We start from the raw sequence: 19743 nt of genomic DNA, 5'->3' as shown, positions 1-19743 counted from the left end.
TTGTCTTCATTTTAATGCTGCTCCTCATACAGGTTAATGGTCAACCGCACAGCAGGCAGTTTTACTGTTGCCTGCACCACCCTCCCGGTCGGCCCTCGCTCGCCCCGCCCTCTCGGCCGACCGTCACCCACGCCACCTCTCCGTCGGCCGTCGCCTGCTCGCCTTCTCGGGCACCCACGCCGCCCTCTCGGTCGGCCGTCGCCTGCTCGCCTTCTCGGGCACCCACGCCGCCCTCTCGGTCGGCCGTCGCCCGCGCCACCTTCTTGGTCGGCCGTCGCCCGTGCCGCCCTCTCGGTCGGCCGTCGCCCATGCAGCCCTCTCGGTCGGCCGTCGCCCACATAGCCCTCTCAATCGGCAGTCGCCCGCGTCACGCTCTCGGTCGGCCGTCACCTGCGTCGCCCTCTCAATTGACAGTCACCCGCGTCGCTCTCTCGGTCGGCCGTCGCCCACACCGCCCTCTCGGTCAGCTGTCGCCCGTGTAGCCCTCTCGGTCAGCTGTCGCCCGTGTAGCCCTCTCGGTCGGTCGTCGCTCGCGTCGCCCTCTCAATCGGCAGTCGCCCGCGTCACGCTGTCGGTCGGCCGTTGCCTGTGTCGCCCTCTCAATCAACAGTCACCCGCGTCGCCTCTCGGTCAGCCGTCGCCTGTGCCGCCCTCTCGGTCGGCGTCGCCCTCTCAATTGACAGTCGCCCGCGTCACCCTCTCGGTCAGCCGTTGCCTGTGTCGCCCTCTCAATCAACAGTCACCCGCGTCGCCTCTCGGTCAGCCGTCGCCTGTGCCGCCCTCTCGGTCGGCGTCGCCCTCTCAATTGACAGTCGCCCACGTCACCCTCTCGGTCGACCGTCGCCTGCGTCGTCCTCTCAATCGGCAGTCGCCCGCGTCACGCTCTCAGTCGGCCGTCGCCTGTGTCGCCCTCTCAATTGGCAGTCGCCCGCGTCACACTCTCGGTTGGCCGTCGCCTGCGTCGCCCTCTCAATTGACAGTCACCCGCGTCGCTCTCTCGGTCAGCCGTCGCCCACGCCGCCCTCTCGGTCGGCTGTCGCTCGTGCAACCCTCTCGGTCGGCAGTCGCCCGCGTCACGCTCTCAGTCGGCCGTCGCCTGTGTCGCCCTCTCAATCAACAGTCACCCCCGTCGCCCTCTCGGTCGGCCATCGCCTGTGCCGCCCTCTCGGTCGGCGTCGCCCGCGTCGCCCTCTCAATCGACAGTCGCCCGCGCCGCCCTCTCGGTCAGCCGTCGCCTGCGCCACCCTCTCGGTCGGCAGTCGCCCGCGTCACGCTCTCAGTCGGCCGTCGCCTGTGCCGCCCTCTCGGTCGGCGTCGCCCGCGTCGCCCTCTCAATCAACAGTCTCCCGCGCCACCCTCTCGGTTGGCCGTCGCAAAGCCTCCCACAGGTCTCCTTATCCTCTCCACTATCATCACCCGTTTAACCTTCTCAGCTTGCTATTTGCACTCTCAGCATTGTTTTTAATCCACAGCATCCTTTATCTTCAACACTATCCACGTCACCCTTCATTGGCCATTCAACTGCTGTTATTATTTTCTTCTTGTTTGTGTGTGCTTGGCAGGTGAATTATTGGTTTTGCTTCAATTGATTTTGATTTTCTGATCGAAGTGATCGTTTGGATTTGCCACACAGTGTTTGATGGGTTTGCCTTTTCACCAATCGGCCAAAGTAAACAACGGTTTTGCTGTTTCATCGATCCGTGTTGAGAAATGTACATTTTATTTTCTCTGCAGTTGAAAATCTGAAACCTCGTTTTGCGTTGCAAAAGGTGTTTTTTTTTTGTTCACGATCGAAGATTTGCAGCCAAGCTGTTTCCTCTGGGCATTTTTTTTTGATAAGCATGCTGCAGGGATCTGCCACTCTGGCTTTACGACTGTTTCCCACCAACTAATTGTGTTCTCCATTGTAATGCCTTCTCTGAATTGGTCACCGCAGCTCAGTGCCGGCAGCGGTCTCTTTTGCGAGCATCGTTAACCGGCGGATCTCAGGTGTGCATCTCGGTGGGTGGGTCGGTGAGAGGAAGGGGACGGGATGAGGCGAATGGGAAGGGATGAGTGAGGGATTAATTTTTATTTCTTCTTCTTCTCACTCATGTATGTCTTCCAACATTGATAGATTCCCAGGTTGTGCACCTGCGGCACTTTTAGCTGCGATCTGCTGCTCATTGCCGTTTCATCCCTGAACTCGTGAGGATTGCGATATTGTGATTTGCAAAAAGGCTGCTGCTGTTCCTTGGCACTGCCATGACAAATCCCAAGCAACGTTTCCTTTTGGGAAAAAAAAATAAAAAAATTCACCGATTTCACGACATTCCAAGTATTCGCAGGCCGTCTTGCCATCCAGTCGGGAATGCAGATGATGAATGTTTCGAAGGAAGGTAATTTATCGTTCACGGAAGTGGGTTGTTTGATTCCTTGAATCGGATAGCAAACTTTCTCGTATTGGAATGCTGTTGAAGGAATGAATAGTTGCATCGGATAAACTTACCTTCACGCTCTTGTTGTTTTGTTGGGGGGTTTTTTTTTTGTTTTGTTTTTGTTGTTCATTTTAAGCAGCGGACCACTAAAGGGAAACACGGATCTATCGGTTGTTTGTTTGACATAACCGCTTTCTGTCGATTCTGATGCAGAAGATTTGGCATTAAACTGCGGCTTCGTAAATGTGACATTTGCTTGATCCTCTCATTTCTATTTTGCGTGCATTCTTGTGCTCGTATGAAAACCGTGCGTTAAAGTTACCTGTTAATCACCTGGGCGCTCTCCTGGTTTTCATTTGTGCCGTTGCAGGTGTTCGTCAGGTGTTTTCCCCCACGAATGGCCCGTAGCATCGCAGCAGTCCAACACGTCATGCTTGATGACCGTCTCTTTAACCCTGACGCCTCGATTAGTAATCTGCATGTATTGCAGTGAAATCAAGTCTCCCGGCTATCAGTTTGCTGGCGTTCAAACATTAACTATTTTTACGTAAATAACTTGTAAAATTATTTTTTTATATATATATATATATATTTATGAATTGATATATGTCGTCATTTCAAGCATCTTTTCATGTTTACCCGAAACCCTAACCCTAACATTTTGAACATTTACGACCATTAAAACTGCTCCTACCAACCAAAACCTACTACTACCAACTACACTATGACTGCAACTACCATTACGACTACTTTGATGGGCCCGATTATGTGGTGTCGTCCAGGGAATGTTTTTGGCCCAAGTGTCGCATGAACTGGCTGGCCTGGAGTTGGACCGAACGCTATTTGACGAGGAATTTGTAATTTGTTCAGAGTTCTGACGATAACTCGCTTACTCCCCCAAATGACACGATGACATCTTCAACGTACACTGACTAGCTCGAGCAGACGGGACACCCAGCGTAACGTCCGCCCGGTGGATGATGTACTTTGTGATGCAACGCCATGCCTGCTCGCCTCGAATGTGACAGTTCGTGATGGGTTGTGAATCAAACTATAAGATAGACAGCTTAACGGTCAACGTGCTATCAATGCACCATCCTCTTTGAGCTGCGGAAACTGCAGACACGCTCCATATCCGCTTGTCTGGTGCATCACGCTCTCCGCCGAGCGTTGGTTCTTCCGAAGCAGTTTGTTGGTTTTCACCACTTCGTCACTCGACTGAGTGTGATGGAACTTGTAATTCGTTCAGGGTGCCGGAGATAACTCGACTCCTCTTCGTGAAGGACACTGTGGGATTTTTAACGTCCACCAAGTAACGCCGGCAGATGGGATTCCCGGTTTGACGTCCGTCCGAGGGACGGCGCACGCATTGGCGGATCACCCCGTTCGCAAAACACAAGGATGGTTGTTTATAGAGGGGTGATTGATGAGCCATGATGCAGTTCTTGGCTGCCATATTGGTCGGCAAGCTCAACTAGTGAGAAACGGTAAACAACACCAAACGAGGACAATGAATAGCGTAACCTTCCATTGCATTGTCAGAATAACGAGACAAACGTGCTCGACTGTGGAGCTACTGATACTATCGTTGCCAAGTATATGAACACGACCAACATGGCGGTGCACACGGAATTATGAGATAGCTCTGAAACCCTCTATATCTGGGTGGACGTTCGATCCTCGGCTCGACAGCTCCGAAGCGAGTGCGAGACGCACGCTGTGATGTTGGAAAATGAGTGAGTGTTCCATTGTCTCACGTCTCGGGACACTAAGTTTCAAATAATAAACCACCGGCGAATGTAAACATTTAATCTCGTGTTTTGTCATTTTACACTCGTCGTGTTAGTCTTTCATGACACTGTAATGCAGTTTATATTATTTATTATCCCCATCACGCCAACACGTTTTATGTTGTGTGATGAGGACGCGCGACTCGAGTAAGCGTGTTTTGAGCATCTTCAAACTCATGTCGACAAACCAATCGCTGTTACGTTTGTGGAACAGAAGCACGAACGTGCAGGTCGAAAAAAGACCCGTCTCGTTACCAAAGAAAGAAAACAAAAAAAATCAGTGAAATCTTTGATTTCGGGGGTGGCACCGGAATAAAGCAAACATCCGTTTGTACATCAGGATGAAATTCTTACTTTTAGAGTCTGTTTTTTTGTTGAAATATTTGTTTGCCCTTTTTTTTTTTGGTTCCTCTGAGCCTGGGATGGTTTTCCTTCACATGAACGGGTCCACCTTACACTTATGCAAACATCTATACACCACTTTTGGCTGCTGCAGTGTTTTGGGGAATGAGACTCCAGCTTGTGCAAAACGGCCTAACCTTGGATGCCCGTCCCGCTACAGGAATGCGAAAAGACGGTGGCGAAGTGGCTTGCCGGAGTGCTGGCCCTCCTCCGTACTCTCATCTCCCATTCTTCCGAAGATATTATTTTGTCTCGGATTCAGGAACTCTCCAGCTGTCACCTCATCCACATCCCGACACTGTGCATATCATCCAAGACTTCCAGCTTTTTTACCGTCCACACTCCACCTGGTCAGGGTGATTTACCAGCAGAGGAAGCTTTGTGCAAAGACTCTCCAGAGGAGACTTTATGTCGGTAAGACCCTGGGTTAAGACCATGTCATGGTGGCTTTAACATCATCCTTCAGTTGTACATTTCTGTTGTTGCATTGATGTCTTGTGAGAATCCAGGTTTCAGGTTTTGCTTTTGTTTTTTGGGTTGTCTGTCCGTCTGACTTTCCATGATTGTTTTTTTTTTTGTTACCACGATAACTTGTGACCCACTGTAGTGATTTCATCCAAGCTTTGGACAAGTACAGACTGTAACTGGAAGGGCACTCGGTAGAACGCATACCTCCGCCACGCAATGCCTGATCCAGTGGAACATATCGATCCCAATAACTTCATGAAATATCATTCCAAGTATCATTTTTAGCTCCATCTCTCAATGGTGAAGAATCACTTTAAAAATTTAATAATCCTCGTATCCGGATCTGGATTCGGACCTGAACCCAAATCGAATCGGATTGTTATTGTCACCTCACCAACTCATCCATCTAGTTTTGTCATAACTCGTCCACAACTTTTTGTCCAATATCATGCTATATATCGATTTAGCTCTATCTCGCAATGGGTGAAGAATCGCTGAAAAAAAATTTCGGATCCAGATTCGGATCTTCACCAAAATTGTATCAATTCTTCCCCATCACACACTTGAAATGTCCACCAAGTTTCGTCCAAATCCGTCTTCAACTTCTTGAGATGCCGTGCGATGAATCCTTTTCGGCCCGATCTCTTCTCGATGGTGAAGAAACGTGAAAAAAAATTATAGTAGTCGTTTCCGGATCTGGATCTTCACCAAAATCCAATCACTTCATCCTTGTCACACACCCAACTTGTCCACAAAATTTCATATGGATCCATCCACAACTTTTTGAGATATCCTGCACACACAGACAGACAGACAGACAGACAGACAGACAGACAGACAGACAGACAGACAGACAGACAGACAGACAGACAAGCCAGTACGCGACATGGGTGGTTGCTATATAATGGCATACTAATCATAGTTTTTGACGGATCGGGCTGAAAATTTTTGACAGAGGTTGATTATCATGCGCATAAAAGCGCGGAAGCCGATTTTTAACTTTCGGAAAATTTTTTTTTCGGATTTTTTCAAAAATTTCAAAGTCCCGTTGCTAGGCAACGGTGGCGTCCATAGCAACAGTGCTCAAAAGCATACAACGAGATCCTGATATGAACCTACCTGTCAAGTTTCATCAAAATCCGTTGACTCCTCTGGCTTCCAGAGCTGTCCATTACATGCAAACAAACAGACAGACGGAAAACCTGAGAATAAGGGTAGTCTAGCAACCACCCAACAAGAAGTCGTCGTCGTGTCGAGCACGATACTTGCAAAATCCATGAAACAAATTTGACCTTAAATATATGATCAAAAATATGGTCTCTATGGTCAAAAACAAGGGCAAATGTGTCCAAGAGCTGCGTCCTAAAGGTTTTGTCTTCACCAGAAGAAGAAGAACAAGAACAAGAACAAGAAGAGGAAGAAGAAGAAAAAGAAAGAAAGAAAAACAACAACAACTTCTGATATTTCGTCACGTGCCTTGATTGAGCCAATAGCGAGATCCGTCATGGACGATCGTCGTTCATGATGAGAAAATCGTGTATTTACGAAATTACAACACATTAAATGGAATAATCTTTAAATAGTAACGTGAACTTTTCGAAACTTTAAAGCAAATGTCCGAATAAATTTAAAAGTTTATGATAGACGCTCTCAAAAGGCACCCTCAATGCGAGGATGTGTACAGGTGTTTAGTATTTAAGGAGATCCGGATCCTGTATATAAAAGAGCCGAGTCCTAAAGGTTTTGTCTTCACAAGAAGAAGAAGAAGAACAACAACAACAACAACGCGGAGCTCTCTTAAATAATTGGTGGCTGAATTCAGTGACCTGATATGCAACTCCTCATCAAATTTCAAGTCAATCGGATGAAAATTGAGGATTTTAGAAATCCCACTGAAGTTGTTGACCTTTGCCCTATGTTGACCTTTTGACCTCCAAAACAATAGGCTTCTTTCTTATGACAGACTCCACCATGTGATGAAGTTTCGTGAAGATCGGTTTAAAATTGTGACCTGTAGGTGAAAGACAGACAGACAGGGACAGAGGAACAACAACAAAATCGACGAACCAATATGCTTGAAAAATCTTCGGTTTTGCAAGTAATAAACAGGCGGAGAGGGGTGAAGACATAACCTCCTTCACCTTCGGTGGTGGAGGTAATAAAAAGATGAACCGATTCAATTTTGGGTTCCAAAGTTCAAAGCTCTCCATGGTCATGTGCCCTTTAATTGAAAATCTTTGTTGCTGCAATAACTTGTGAACCACTGAAGGGGTTTTGACCAAACTTGGCACGAATATGGACTGTGCAACATAGAGATGAACCGATTCAATGTTGGGTTCGACAGCTCGTAGGTCAAAGGTCATGTGACCTTTGAAAATCATTTTGCAGATCATAACTCGAGCTTGGAAGCATCTGATGTTTTTTCTCTATTAATTATCCATCTTTTTTTCCTCCCGTGTTCTATCACGTGATCTTTAATTTTTCATGTGACCTTTAATCGAGATTCAATGTTCATTGTGGGTTGACGTCTAATACTGGTGGGGGCACACTTACGCATTTGCATCAAATTATATTTTCTCAGATGGTTTAAAATATTTAACATAAAGTCTCGCTTAATCCCCCTAAGGCCAAATTATCCCCCTTGTTAATGCAAAATCAAATGTATAATTAAAACACATGAAAAATTATCCTAAAAAAACACTATATATATATATATATATATATATATATATATATATATATATATATATATATATATATATATATATATATATATATATATATATATCTGTTAAATGTCTCCTTTGCCCTTTTATTAATTTTGTAAATGTCTGTTTCTTTTTGACCTTTCAAGCTGAAGCCAAAAATTCAAGTTTAACTTCTGTTACTTCAAAGAACTGATTTAACATTTGTCCACATAACCTTTTAATCTTTCATGGACTCTCGTCTCGAGTATCAGCGAGTGACCTTGAGATGTGCGAGACTCGAGTATCACGAGACAATTATCTCTGCAAACCACCTCATCTTCACACAACGGCCTTTTAAATATTGTACAGCCTGTTAAATTGCCGTATAATTTTAAAACGAAATATGTCGATACTCTGTGAACTGAAACCTTCCTTTGAGCAGGGGTGCCCGTCGCCTCCAGGCCGGAGATGGTAGAGGTGTCGCGATTGTGCCGCAGGTTTCTCTTCCAACTGGTCGGCATCCTGTTTGAGCGCACGGCGAGAGAAGAGATTTCTTCAGGGCCTTTACAATGTCAGTGCATGTTTGCCCAGCAGCTTTCAGCATTGCTCATGTGCTTGATACACATGTTCAAGTCAGGTACCGTCTTGTGATCGTTTACCCGACTGCACAGACACCGTCTCGGCCTTTGTGGAAACTTTTTGGTCAGCGGTTTAAAGGGAAGCTTTCCAAATGAAAAAAAAAATTTTTGAATTTTATTTTCCCTAAACGGTTTCCGTTTTGGGGCTGGGTGTGTGTGTGTGTGTGTGTGTCTGTGTGTGTGTGTGTGTGTGTGTGTGTCTGTGTGTGTGTGTGTGTGTGTGTGTGTGTGTGTGTCTGTGTGTGTGTGTGTGTGTGTGTGTGTGTGTGGGGGGGGGGAATGTGGACTTTCAGCTTTTTCTTGCACATTCTTCGTGTCTGTACTGCAAACTGTCGAGAGTCTTTGTGCTTCATTGCTGTCGATGTGTTTTGTCTGATTAAATGTACATTTTTCACCAAATGCCACTATGTGTGTGTGCTGGCTTGGATATCAACACCAATTTGTGTTTTTTTTACGACCGTTGTGCGTGACTCCATGGTGGATGTTTTTTGAAATTGAAGGGTGGCATGATCACCCAGCAGGCATGTGCCCTTGCACTAGTGCAGTATTTCACACCCTTTTGGAACACCTAATGAAGATGCGGTTGTCTTGTTTTGTAATTATAGGTATTTTTAGGCAAGTTGCAGGAGTGTCAGGCAAAGTACTTGAAGAAAAGGCGAAAGAGGATCGCAACCTGTACTCGCTCCGACGGCTGAGCGCATTAGCCGGAGCTATTATCTCGAGGCATCCGTGCCCCGTATTGCTTTGGTGCCAACTGCTGCTTATGCTTTCTGATCGTACCGACTACAATTGGTGGCAGAGGGTCTTGCACACCGAAATGTGAGGATGCCGATGACTTCTTGTAAACTTGGGAAAGCTTTCCTGCGAAAGCTGGAAATTTGGTTCATGTGTTTCGGACTTTATTCGTTGTTATCTTTATACAATGGTCTTTTGTGAAAGCTTGATAGCCATTTGAAGTACTCAGATGGTTATGCTTTCACATTTGTGAACGTCTTCAAACCCGTGCACTATTGCACCAGCACAGAATCGACTTGTGTGCATTATTTGCAAGGCCTTGGCAGTGCTTCAGCTGGCTATCCACGAATACATAAATGTCAAAACTATAACTTTACTAACCCGATGCTGGCAACAACATGTAGCTGCAGTTGTGGTTTTCTCACATTGGTCCTTCAATCACTCACTTATTGAGCCAAATGAAAGGGAAGTGCTTTGTCGGTGCAATGATGTTCTGCTTTCTGGAGAAGAAACTTATATTTTGTTTGTCCCTTATTTATAGGAGACCCTGCCTGTCGGGATCGAAGCTGCCACTCATGAGGCCCGGCCCAGCAGAAATTCCTACCGAACCCGTGCAGCAGATCCTTTGCAATGAGGAGATTGTGCGCCAGGGAGCTTTCATCCTGTTTGCTGATTATGTGGTAAATAATCTCTTGGTTTTCGATGGATGTCGGCACTTATGACAGTTTTTTTCAAAGCTGCAGCACAATGCTTAATTTCTGTCGTCAACCACCAGTAGATATACGCTGGGGTTACCTTTATTGAAACAGTCCTCAAACTCCTCATTTTAAGTTTCCCACGGTCAGGAGGCTCACTCCTCCCCTCAGTCAGACTAACGCCTACCCCCGTCCGAGTCGGTGCATGTCCCACGCTCTCGCACTCGTTCTCTGCACACCCGGCACGCACTCTATTCCTCTCATCACTCCACGAAACCCCAGGTCCTTTATTCCCCCCAAGCTCGACACACACCCATTCACACCATGCACCCGTGTCAGCTCACGCCGTCATAACCTGACCGGACTCGCCTCATCCTGGTTCGCCTCGAGGTCTCCTATCCTCTCCACCGATACCTGCAATGCAGGAACACGTGGAGAGGATACGAGACCTCGAACTTTAAGCCTCGTTTCAACACATTCCATCAATTCTCCCTTAATTGGCTGTACCCCCCCTGCCCCCGTCTCTACTCGTTCTTCCTTCACTTTATCGATCTCGTCTCTTATCTTTATGATCTCCCACTTGGCTCCCTTAAGTTCCTCTTCCAGAATTGCTTGAGATAACTCTTCCTCGGGTCTCCTACGACCTACGTGTACATCTATGCTCTCACCTGGTGTACATTTCCAACACCATCACTCTATATACACTCTCACACACGTTCGCACTGCATTAAACCTGTAAAATATCAATGATCAAATGCAGTATTCTTTCTGCAAACTAAAGGTAATGCCATCAAAGGCTAGTATTCAAAGCAGCTGTTAAAAACAAACAGACGTGTCATTATAAAAAGGATTTCTGCAGATAGTGCTTTGAGTGACAATGGTTTCTGTCCTCCTGCGGTATCGGCATTAACAGGTTGCTTAATACATTTGCATTGTGCGTGTGATTTTTTTTTTTTTCCCCATTGGCATCAGAAACAATGACATTTGCTCATACATTGCGGTCTGAATGCTTTTGCAGAATAGTAACGTTGTGCAACATCAATCTTGCCTCTCATATCGGGTATTCGGATATGTTCGTCAAATATATCCAATTGTGTGTGATATTTGACATTGCCGACCAACTGATGGTGTGTGGGTAGTTCAGTACACTGATGTTATGGTGTCTTTTGTCTCATGTCCTTCTCTTAGTCTTTCAAGAGTGTAACCTGTTAACCCCCACCACTCCACCCCCAAGCCCACCTTCTTCCAAAATTCCATTTTCCCCTCATGAGAGTTTCCTTATGTGTCCATCTTGTCCACCCCATGCATCCTCTCCTGCCCCCATTCCTCCTCGCACCCATTGTTTGTCCCAAGTCTCCCTCTATTTTGTCCTTCAACCCTTCTGTTGGTGCTTTCTCCTCTCTGTGGTTCCTTTTATTATTTTGCATCCTTTTCTGTTCTGTGTTCTTGCTCCTCCACGAGCCTTGACCTTGTATACAAACATAAATAAGTAAATAAATCACCTTCTCATTATTTCTCCCAGATGTCCCACGAGTCCCTTCCACTCATCAATCCCCTCACCCACCTCATCTGCTCCCCTTACACATTTCTTTTCTGCCGCTCATTCGCTCATGTGCGATGTCTTCAACCACTTTCAGCCTCTGTTATTTTGTGAACCTGCTGCCCCCTTGTCCTTTAATTCTTCCGTGAGCCAAGTTTCTGTTTATTAAAAGAAGAGATGGCAAGACTGAGAAGCATCATGGTTATGGGATGTACCATGGCGTACATTGTGGGGTCTCGAGGCAGCGATGCTATTCATGGACAGATGCGAAATGTGATGCAAAATCAGCAGACTCGACAATCAAGGGTTAGGACACAATCATATTACGATATTTTTGTCGTTGAATAACCTCTTTTAAAAGTAATCTGCTCTCAGGAAGTGTGAAGAGAGAATTGCATGAAGTTAATAACGGTACTCGCATGCTTTGGATAAAACCCAAGATATTTCGCAATTAGTGGAGAACAATATGCCTGGTGTTGGCTCAATGGTTATGGTGGTGGGCTTGGGATCCTAGGATCCTGAGTTCAAATCCCACTTGGCTGTTGAATTAATACCAGGTGGGGTTGACTACGCCTGTCAACCTTCCGAGGTCGGCAAAATGAGTGCCAGCTTGCTGGTATCCAGTGTCGGAGTGGCGACCCGTCCAGGATTGTTCCCAATAGCCAAGGAGACTGCTTAGGCAGCACCAACGCTCTGCAAAGGGGATGGTCCCAATGGATGAATGAATGGATGGAATGGATGGGCCAGACTACTATTTATTTTTTCTTTCGAGGAATGAGGCTCGTGGAAGAGCAAGGTAGAGCTGCCAGTGAGGGAAGCATCAAAGGAATGAATGAACCGGATAAGAGGAAAGGGAAGACGGAAGTAAACCCTGAAATGAGGAAGCAAGGTTGTTGGGTTTGGAAAGGTTAACGGGGGGAATGAAGATCATGGGTCACAATTGGGGATTACAAGAGAAAGCGGTGCACTGCTTGCTTGAAATCCTGGAGGGAAGAGTGAGACAGAACAGCTTCTGGAAGGTGGTTGAATATATGGGAGAAGCGAGAGAATAAAGAGTTGAGGCCTGCAGACAGCCTGGCTTTTGGAGGCTTAATTAGGAGAGGGTTATTTTAAGAACACACGTCCTGCAGTTGCTGATGAGGGTTGAAGGACTGAGAGAGAAAAGGGAGCAATATCAGAGGATAAACGATAGAAAACAGAGCCTACCAACCTGCCTCCGATGTGAGAGCAACTGACCCTTTGCTTTGACTTGATCATGGGAGATTCCAATAACTTTGAGAACTTCAAATTCCACAAAATCCAGGACAGACAGAAGCGATGCTTGGGCATCGGCGCATCGGGAATGGCAGTCATCCATTGAGATATGGACAAAGGATTTATAGACTGAGTAGCTCTGATTTTCCAACGAAAGACTTGGATCGATGGAGGATGCCCAGTCTGTTGTTTGCCCAGGAACGGTCGTGCCAAATACACTGTTTGAATTCTCCATTTATAGTAATAGATGACATTTTGGATGACACCAAAACTCCAATGTTGATACGTGGTGGAAATGGCGCCACCTTTGGTGATAGCCGGTATTACAAATCATCTTCCTTTATCTCATGAAACGGAGTATGATTTGTTGTGATGAACACAATTCCTTTCACAAATGACAAAAATTATGAAGTGCACGTCCAAGAATGTGCGCAGTCAATTGCCCACCGAAGTTGTGCCGAGAACGGTACTCCCGCTCGGAGGGATTTTGGAAGTTTAAGCAGACAGGTTGCCCGGAGGGCGGGAGTGTCCGCTAGGAACTGCCTCACTTCATGGTTTTCTGGACCTACTGTGGCAGCATGTGGAAATAGAGTGAATCAGCTGGAAACAAATATTGTGAGAATCAACCGTACTCGGTGGCATTACAAGTTAGCTCGTCTGCTCTGAGGCAGGGGATGTCGGCAGTTCAATTTGTACCTGTCTGAATCATACTAAAGACTTTAAAAATGGCATTTTCTGCTTCCACATTTGACACTCAATATCTGGAAATAGAAGACAGAGCATGGATGAACCCCGTGGGTAGGGGTGGGAGCTGAGGGTGAGATTTCACCATAATTGTTCCACTGACTGTGGAGACAAAGTGACTTCATAAGTACCGGAGTACATGTCTGGGAAGTTTCGTCACTTCTTCAAAGGTTATCCGCTGTGTTGGTTTCAAGCCAAGTTCTGTGTTGTCTGGTTTCTCTGCCTGCGTGTGTGTGTGTGTGTGTGTGTGTGTGTGTGTGTGTGTGTGTGTGTGTGTGTGTGTGTGTGTGTGTGTGTGTGTGTGTGTGTGTGTGTGTGTGTGTGTGTGTGTGTGCTTGATTTGTGTAACAACTCTTACATGAGTCTTAAACCCTGCAAAATAAAAATAGACATCACAGATTAATGTGGCTTTCACTCTTTCTTGCATCAATGATGGGGATCCCAAGGAGACAATGTTTTTGCAACAAGTGCTGAAAAAAAAAAAATAAAAAAAAAACCAGAGGAGACGCGTCACTGGAGGAGGATTTGAGCTATCTCCCAGTGATGTAACTTATTCAGTTTCATGGAAGGTATCTCGATATATCAGGAATTATATTGTACCTTGTCTCGTGGAGACTTCACATTGAGTCCAGAGAGCATTTGATCGAGGAAGAGAAACTGAGTCAGAATTCGAGAGATTGAATTTTCTCTTTGGGGATGAATGTGTAATTTGTTGCTTGTGTTTTGACATCTGCTGCAAATCTGTTGTTCGAGAGGGAATGTATAGAAAAGATACATGCGTGTGTGTGTGTGTGTGTGTGTGTGTGTGTGTGTGTGTGTGTGTGTGTGTGTGTGTGTGTGTGTGTGTGTGTGTGTGTGTGTGTGTGTGTGTGTGTGTGTGTGTGTGTGTGTGTGTGTGTGTGTGTGTGTGTTGGCTGTCCTCCAAAAGCCAGGCTGTCTGCAATGTATGGGCATTACGTCATCGTTTTGTCATAGAGTTGGCGTGCTTCTTTTGTTCAATTTAATGTTCGTGGCTGCAAACCTCCTGACTGGTGATCAGCAGGGCAGAGACGATGTGCTCACGTGGCAGGTGACACTCGTTGCTGGCAGGTCGTGCAGCAAGCGCTGTGATGGGACTCGATCTGTGCCCTGCTGCCTCATCAAGTTAGGGGGTTCGATTCAGACACACACACACACACACACACTTATTTACTGCCCTCCTTAAGTATTTGGGACAGTGAAGTCAAACTTGTTGTTCTTGCCATATACTCAATAAATTTGGATTTGTGATCAAAAGATGAATATGGGGCAAGAGTAGAGAATGTCAAATTTTATTTATTGGTGTTTCTAACCATGTATGTTTTACCGTTGTAGAAAAATAGCACTTTTTATGTTCAGTCCCCCCCATTTTAGGTCAGCATAAGTATCAAAACAAATGACTGACTGGTGTTTCTTGTTGCATCGATTGTTCACACATAAAAGAGCAGTGAATATCTATTCCTAGTTTTGGCCTTTGCTTTTCCCTTGGGAGTCTGCCTTTGGATATAAGGCAAAGTCTATGGGGAGTCTGCCTTTCCCTGAGGCATAAACCAACATGAAGACCAGATAACTGTCTCTGAAAGAGAAGCAAGCAATTTGGAAGCAGAAAGAACAGAAGAATTCAATTAGAACCATTTAGCACGGCAAATACAACAATTTGAAACATCTTGAAAAAGAAAGAAGCCACGAGTGTACTCGGCAATAGACGATGGCCAAACCGGCCAAGGAAAACAACTGCAGTGGATGACAGAAAAATCATCAGAGCAGTGAAGAAAAACCCGAAAACAACTGTCAGTGACGTCACCAAAAACCTCCAGAGTGCAGGGGTGAAGGTATCGCAATCTACCGTTTCGCAGAAGGCTTCAACAGCAGATTTACAAAGGCTGCACCGCAAGATGCAAACCTCTCGTCGGCACCAAAAATAGAAAGGCCAGATTCGAATTTGCCAAGAAGTACAGAGGTGAACCAGTAGAGTTCTGGAACAAAGTTTTATGGACAGGTGAGATCAAGATAAACGTTCACCAAAGCGATGGAAAGGTGAAAGTGTGGAGAAGGGAATGATCTGCATATGATCGAAAACATACCACCTCATCTGTGAAGCATGGTGGAGGTCGTTTCATTGGCTTGGGCTTGCACGGCTGCCTCTGGAACTGGCTCACACATCTTTATCGATGATGTAACTAATGATGGCAACAGAATGAATTCGGAAGTGCACAGAAACATTTTATCTGCCCGTGTGCAAGAAAATGCCTCCAAACTCATTGGGCAGTGCTTCACTGTGCAGCAAGGCAATGACCCAAAACACGCTGCCAACGCAACAAAGGAGTTCATCAGGGAAAAAAGTGGAAGGTTTTCGACTGGCTAAACCAACCTCCTTACTTCAATCCAATGGGGCATGCATTTCACATTGCTGAAGAGGACATTAAAGTTGTAAACCCCCCCAAAACAAACAACAACTGAAAATGGCTGCAGTAAAGCCTTGGCAAAGCATCTTGAAGGAAGATACCAAAAGTTTGATGTCATTGGGTCACAGGCTCGATGAGGGTGATTGCATGCAAGGGATATGCAAGCAGTTACTAACTACAAGCAGAGTACCCGCCCTGTGGGTGATGTTGTTCCAAGCATGCAACACCTTCTTCTGATGCACACCTTTATTTGGGCAGTGTTTTGGCAACTGACAGAACTGCAAGAAAATAAAAATAAAATCACGGATGATGTGCATGAAGCGAAAACATACCAACTACTTACAATTCCCAACTGCTCACTGTTCACCTTTACTCTTCCATTCCTCTTTTTTCCTGCCTTTGGACCAAACTCCCACACTCTTCAATCCCATTCTTCCCTCCAGGTCTTCAAAAAAAGCTGTTCACCACCATCTCTTGTCTTCTCCCATCAAAACCACGATGTTTTCTACTCCCATTAATCCACCACAAACCCACACCCTGCAAATTCCCTGCCTTCCTTCCTGAAAGTTCCTGTAGTGTCCATCTTGTTTACCATGTACCCCACCTCATCCCTCTCCCTTCCACAGATCTAATATCTGTTCCACACTGTTTTTTTTCCTTCCCTCTCCCACCCCTCTTGTCTCCTTCTCCCCTTGTTTACGTTCTTTGTGTTAGTTAGTTATATATATATATATATATATATATATATATATATATATATATATATATATATATATATATATATATATATATATATATATATATATATATATATATATATATATACATACATATACAGGGTGAGTCAGAAGTCGCGCCCGATTTTTGTCAGTTGATTGTTTGTTTGCCATTTGTATTACAGTGTACAAGAAGGTAGAAATAAATGAATAACATGTTTATCTAAACATTTATTCAAGAAAAAATTATTACGGAAATGTACCAAGCTGTTTCACTTGCAATTTTCAAAGTGCCCTCCCTCGTGATCGATGCACAATTGCAGCCGAGCAGGCACAGAGCGGCACACACGTCTGCAGAGTTCGATATCAATTTCCTCAAACTTTGCAGTGATTTGAGCTTTCAATTCCTGAATGGTACGAGGCTTTTCACGATAAACAAGGTCTTTCATGAGCCCCCAAATAAAGAAATCTGGAGGTGTAAGGTCTGGGGAGCGTGCAGGCCACTCGATCGGACCGCGGCGGCCGATCCACTTTCTGGGAAAGTTTTCATCAAGCCACTGACGAACATAACACCCATAATGAGGTGGAGCTCCATCATGCTGGAAATAACAGTCCTGATCTTGTACCCTGGGCCAAAAGAAGGTTTGCAGCATATCCAGGTAAATTTCTGCAGTGACAGATCCCTCAAAGAAAAAGGGTCCAATTATCCCTAATGGAGATATGGCTGCCCAAACCGTCACTCCAGGTAAATTTACCTCCTTCTCAACTGCCCCTCTTAGGTTATTCGCAGCCCAGTAGACACAATTGTGTCTGTTAATTGTGCCATTAAGCTCAATTTGGTGCAAATTCAGTTACTTTCCAAATTCACAGCAATAACCGGCAAAACAAAATCAATGAAAATAAATAAATTACGAAAATTAATCATCTGCAAGACAATTATTAACAACATGACTTCCCAGAAAGAATCTGACAGCTGAAAAAACAGAAATCAGGTGCTACTTTTGACTCACCCTATATATATATATATATATATATATATATATATATATATATATATATATGTATATATATATTTATATATATATATATATATATGTATATATATATATATATATATATATATATATATATATATATATATATATATATATATATATATATATATATATATATATATATAGATATATACAGGGTGTCCATAAAGTCTCTTTATAATTTATAATTTATACCGTCTTGATGTGCTTCGTGCGACTAATGGTGCCCATATAGAAGTGAATTAAATGAGGCAAAAAACTTCAATATCTACTCCTCATTTTGTAATAATTTCCACAGGTTTATCTTTTCATTTGCTTTTGTAATAAATTTTTTAAATTGTAAAGAGACTTTATGGACACCCTGTATATATATATATATATATTGTTGCGGTTTTCGCGCCCGCCGGCGTGCTGACGGCCACGTAACTCGAATCGCGGCACGTCGCCCACCGGACGGACAATCCAGTCGTGACCCTCTCGGACTAACGCCGGGAACCAGTCACGGGTGGACCTTTCGGTCTCACCGCGATCGAGCCAATCAGCCCCCGCGTGGGATAGGGTTGCTCGCCAAATTCGAACTACCTAAGTACCCACGCGGAGGGTAGACCGGGCGATCGCACCTCGCCGCAGGTCGACTTCGGACACGGGCCACTTAAGCGACCCGTTCCGTACTATCAGAATAACCGAGCGGTGTTATCGTCGACCTCGACGGTTCGATTAATTATCGGGCGTATTCAGCCCACTACCAACCCTTTACGTGAAGCAAGATGGGGATTCAATGGAGGAAAAGACGAAGCGAAGCGGGAGAACAGTTCAACAATAAAGCACATTTATTCGCGACGAACGGAAAGCACACAAATACAATTCCACCAAATGCACACAAAAAAAGAAAACACAATTCCATTTACACAAAAAGCAAACATAAAAGTGAAAACACAGTGCAGAGCTAATACCGACTACCGAGCACACGGCAACACTTATACAATTCTACTTCACAGACGGCGCCGACAACACATACCCAAAACCAAGGAAAAGAAATCCCCCAAGAATGAGGTAGGCCTGGGGCCGAGACCGGGTCGGGCCTACCCGTCTGGTGATGAGACGCGGAGCGGCGATGGCCCCGCAACCCGCGGGCCTCGTGGACAGTGCCTGGCAGGGGGTGGGAACGGGGCCCCCTTGGTCGCACTATCTCAGCGCGGGGGGAAACAGGAGGGGGTTGCTGATGCTCGGGGTATAGAGGATCTTTATTATGTGCGACGAGCGTCTCCACCTCGGCCAGGTCGCGCTGTCGGCCTCCCTCGGGTGCAGCTTCCTGCACGACGCGAGCACCCCCTCGTCTGGTGTCGCCGCCTTTCCACAGCTCCGTCCCCTCCGTTCCGACTCCAACACACACGACGAGCAGCTCCACCGCCCGCGAAGTCTTGACCCTCTGCTTCCGACTCTCCTCTTCTTGACTCTCCGACCCGTTCTGCTGACTCTCTCGTTCTGACTGACGAACACCGTCCTTTTATCCCCCCCGTAACTTCGCCTTTGACCCCCTCCCTTTGACCTTTCACCTCGCTCCCCATTGGCCCGAGAAAAAGTGGGCGTGAAGGCTTTTTGATCCACAAATTTGCATATATCGATCGTTCTGGAGGCGGGGCCAAATCGCCCCTCGCTCACCGATTGGACGGCAAAAAGTGGGCGTGTGTCGTTTTTGATCCGTTTTTGAAGCAGAAAATCCGTGGTTTTGTACACGCTGTTCGACGTGCGCCCTACACGAGTCCAGCATCGGTGCCCATGAGTGGCGCGAGATGACGGTGATGCGATGGTGGCGAGTTGTGACGGTAAAGGTCATGGCGGTTGTGGTGAAGCGGCGTTGTGGTTGGTGGTTGTTGTTGTGGTTGTGATGGTGGCGATTGGTCCAAAATAAAGATAGTAAAAGAAAAACGGCTATCCTGAAGAGTCGCAGCTCGTATAAATGACATGTATTCCCACTAGACAACGGGTTTGGGCCTAACTACACATGCACTTACCGAGATACCTCACCTAAGGGACCTGAATGGTGGTTTGCGAATCTGGTAACCACAACAATATATATATATATATATATATATATATATATATATATATATATATATATATATATATATACATATATATATATACATATATAGATATCTGGGGCAGAACTAGTTACTAAATCTTATTGTGTATGTGT

The 19743-nt window shown here is 45.5% G+C and overlaps 1 protein-coding gene across 5 annotated transcripts in view; it reads left to right on the top strand.

Moving 5' to 3' along the window:
• HTT (huntingtin) overlaps positions 1-19743 on the top strand; it is a 637913-nt gene that overhangs the window by 304861 nt on the left and 313309 nt on the right. For all 5 annotated transcript variants that reach the window (XM_085849284.1, XM_085849282.1, XM_085849286.1 and 2 more), the window contains 4 exons: positions 4770-5023; positions 8262-8401; positions 9008-9221; positions 9679-9817. In XM_085849284.1, the coding sequence (XP_085705410.1) occupies positions 4770-5023; positions 8262-8401; positions 9008-9221; positions 9679-9817 (747 nt within the window). The remainder of the gene's footprint in view (positions 1-4769; positions 5024-8261; positions 8402-9007; positions 9222-9678; positions 9818-19743) is intronic.

This window comes from Eptatretus burgeri, chromosome 12, assembly GCF_056783735.1.
Source record: "Eptatretus burgeri isolate ZD-2024b chromosome 12, Ebu_testis_v1, whole genome shotgun sequence".
NCBI classification, from domain to species: domain Eukaryota; kingdom Metazoa; phylum Chordata; class Myxini; order Myxiniformes; family Myxinidae; genus Eptatretus; species Eptatretus burgeri.
Note: the sequence above shows the minus strand (reverse complement) of the source record. Positions and strands in the feature narration are given on the sequence as shown.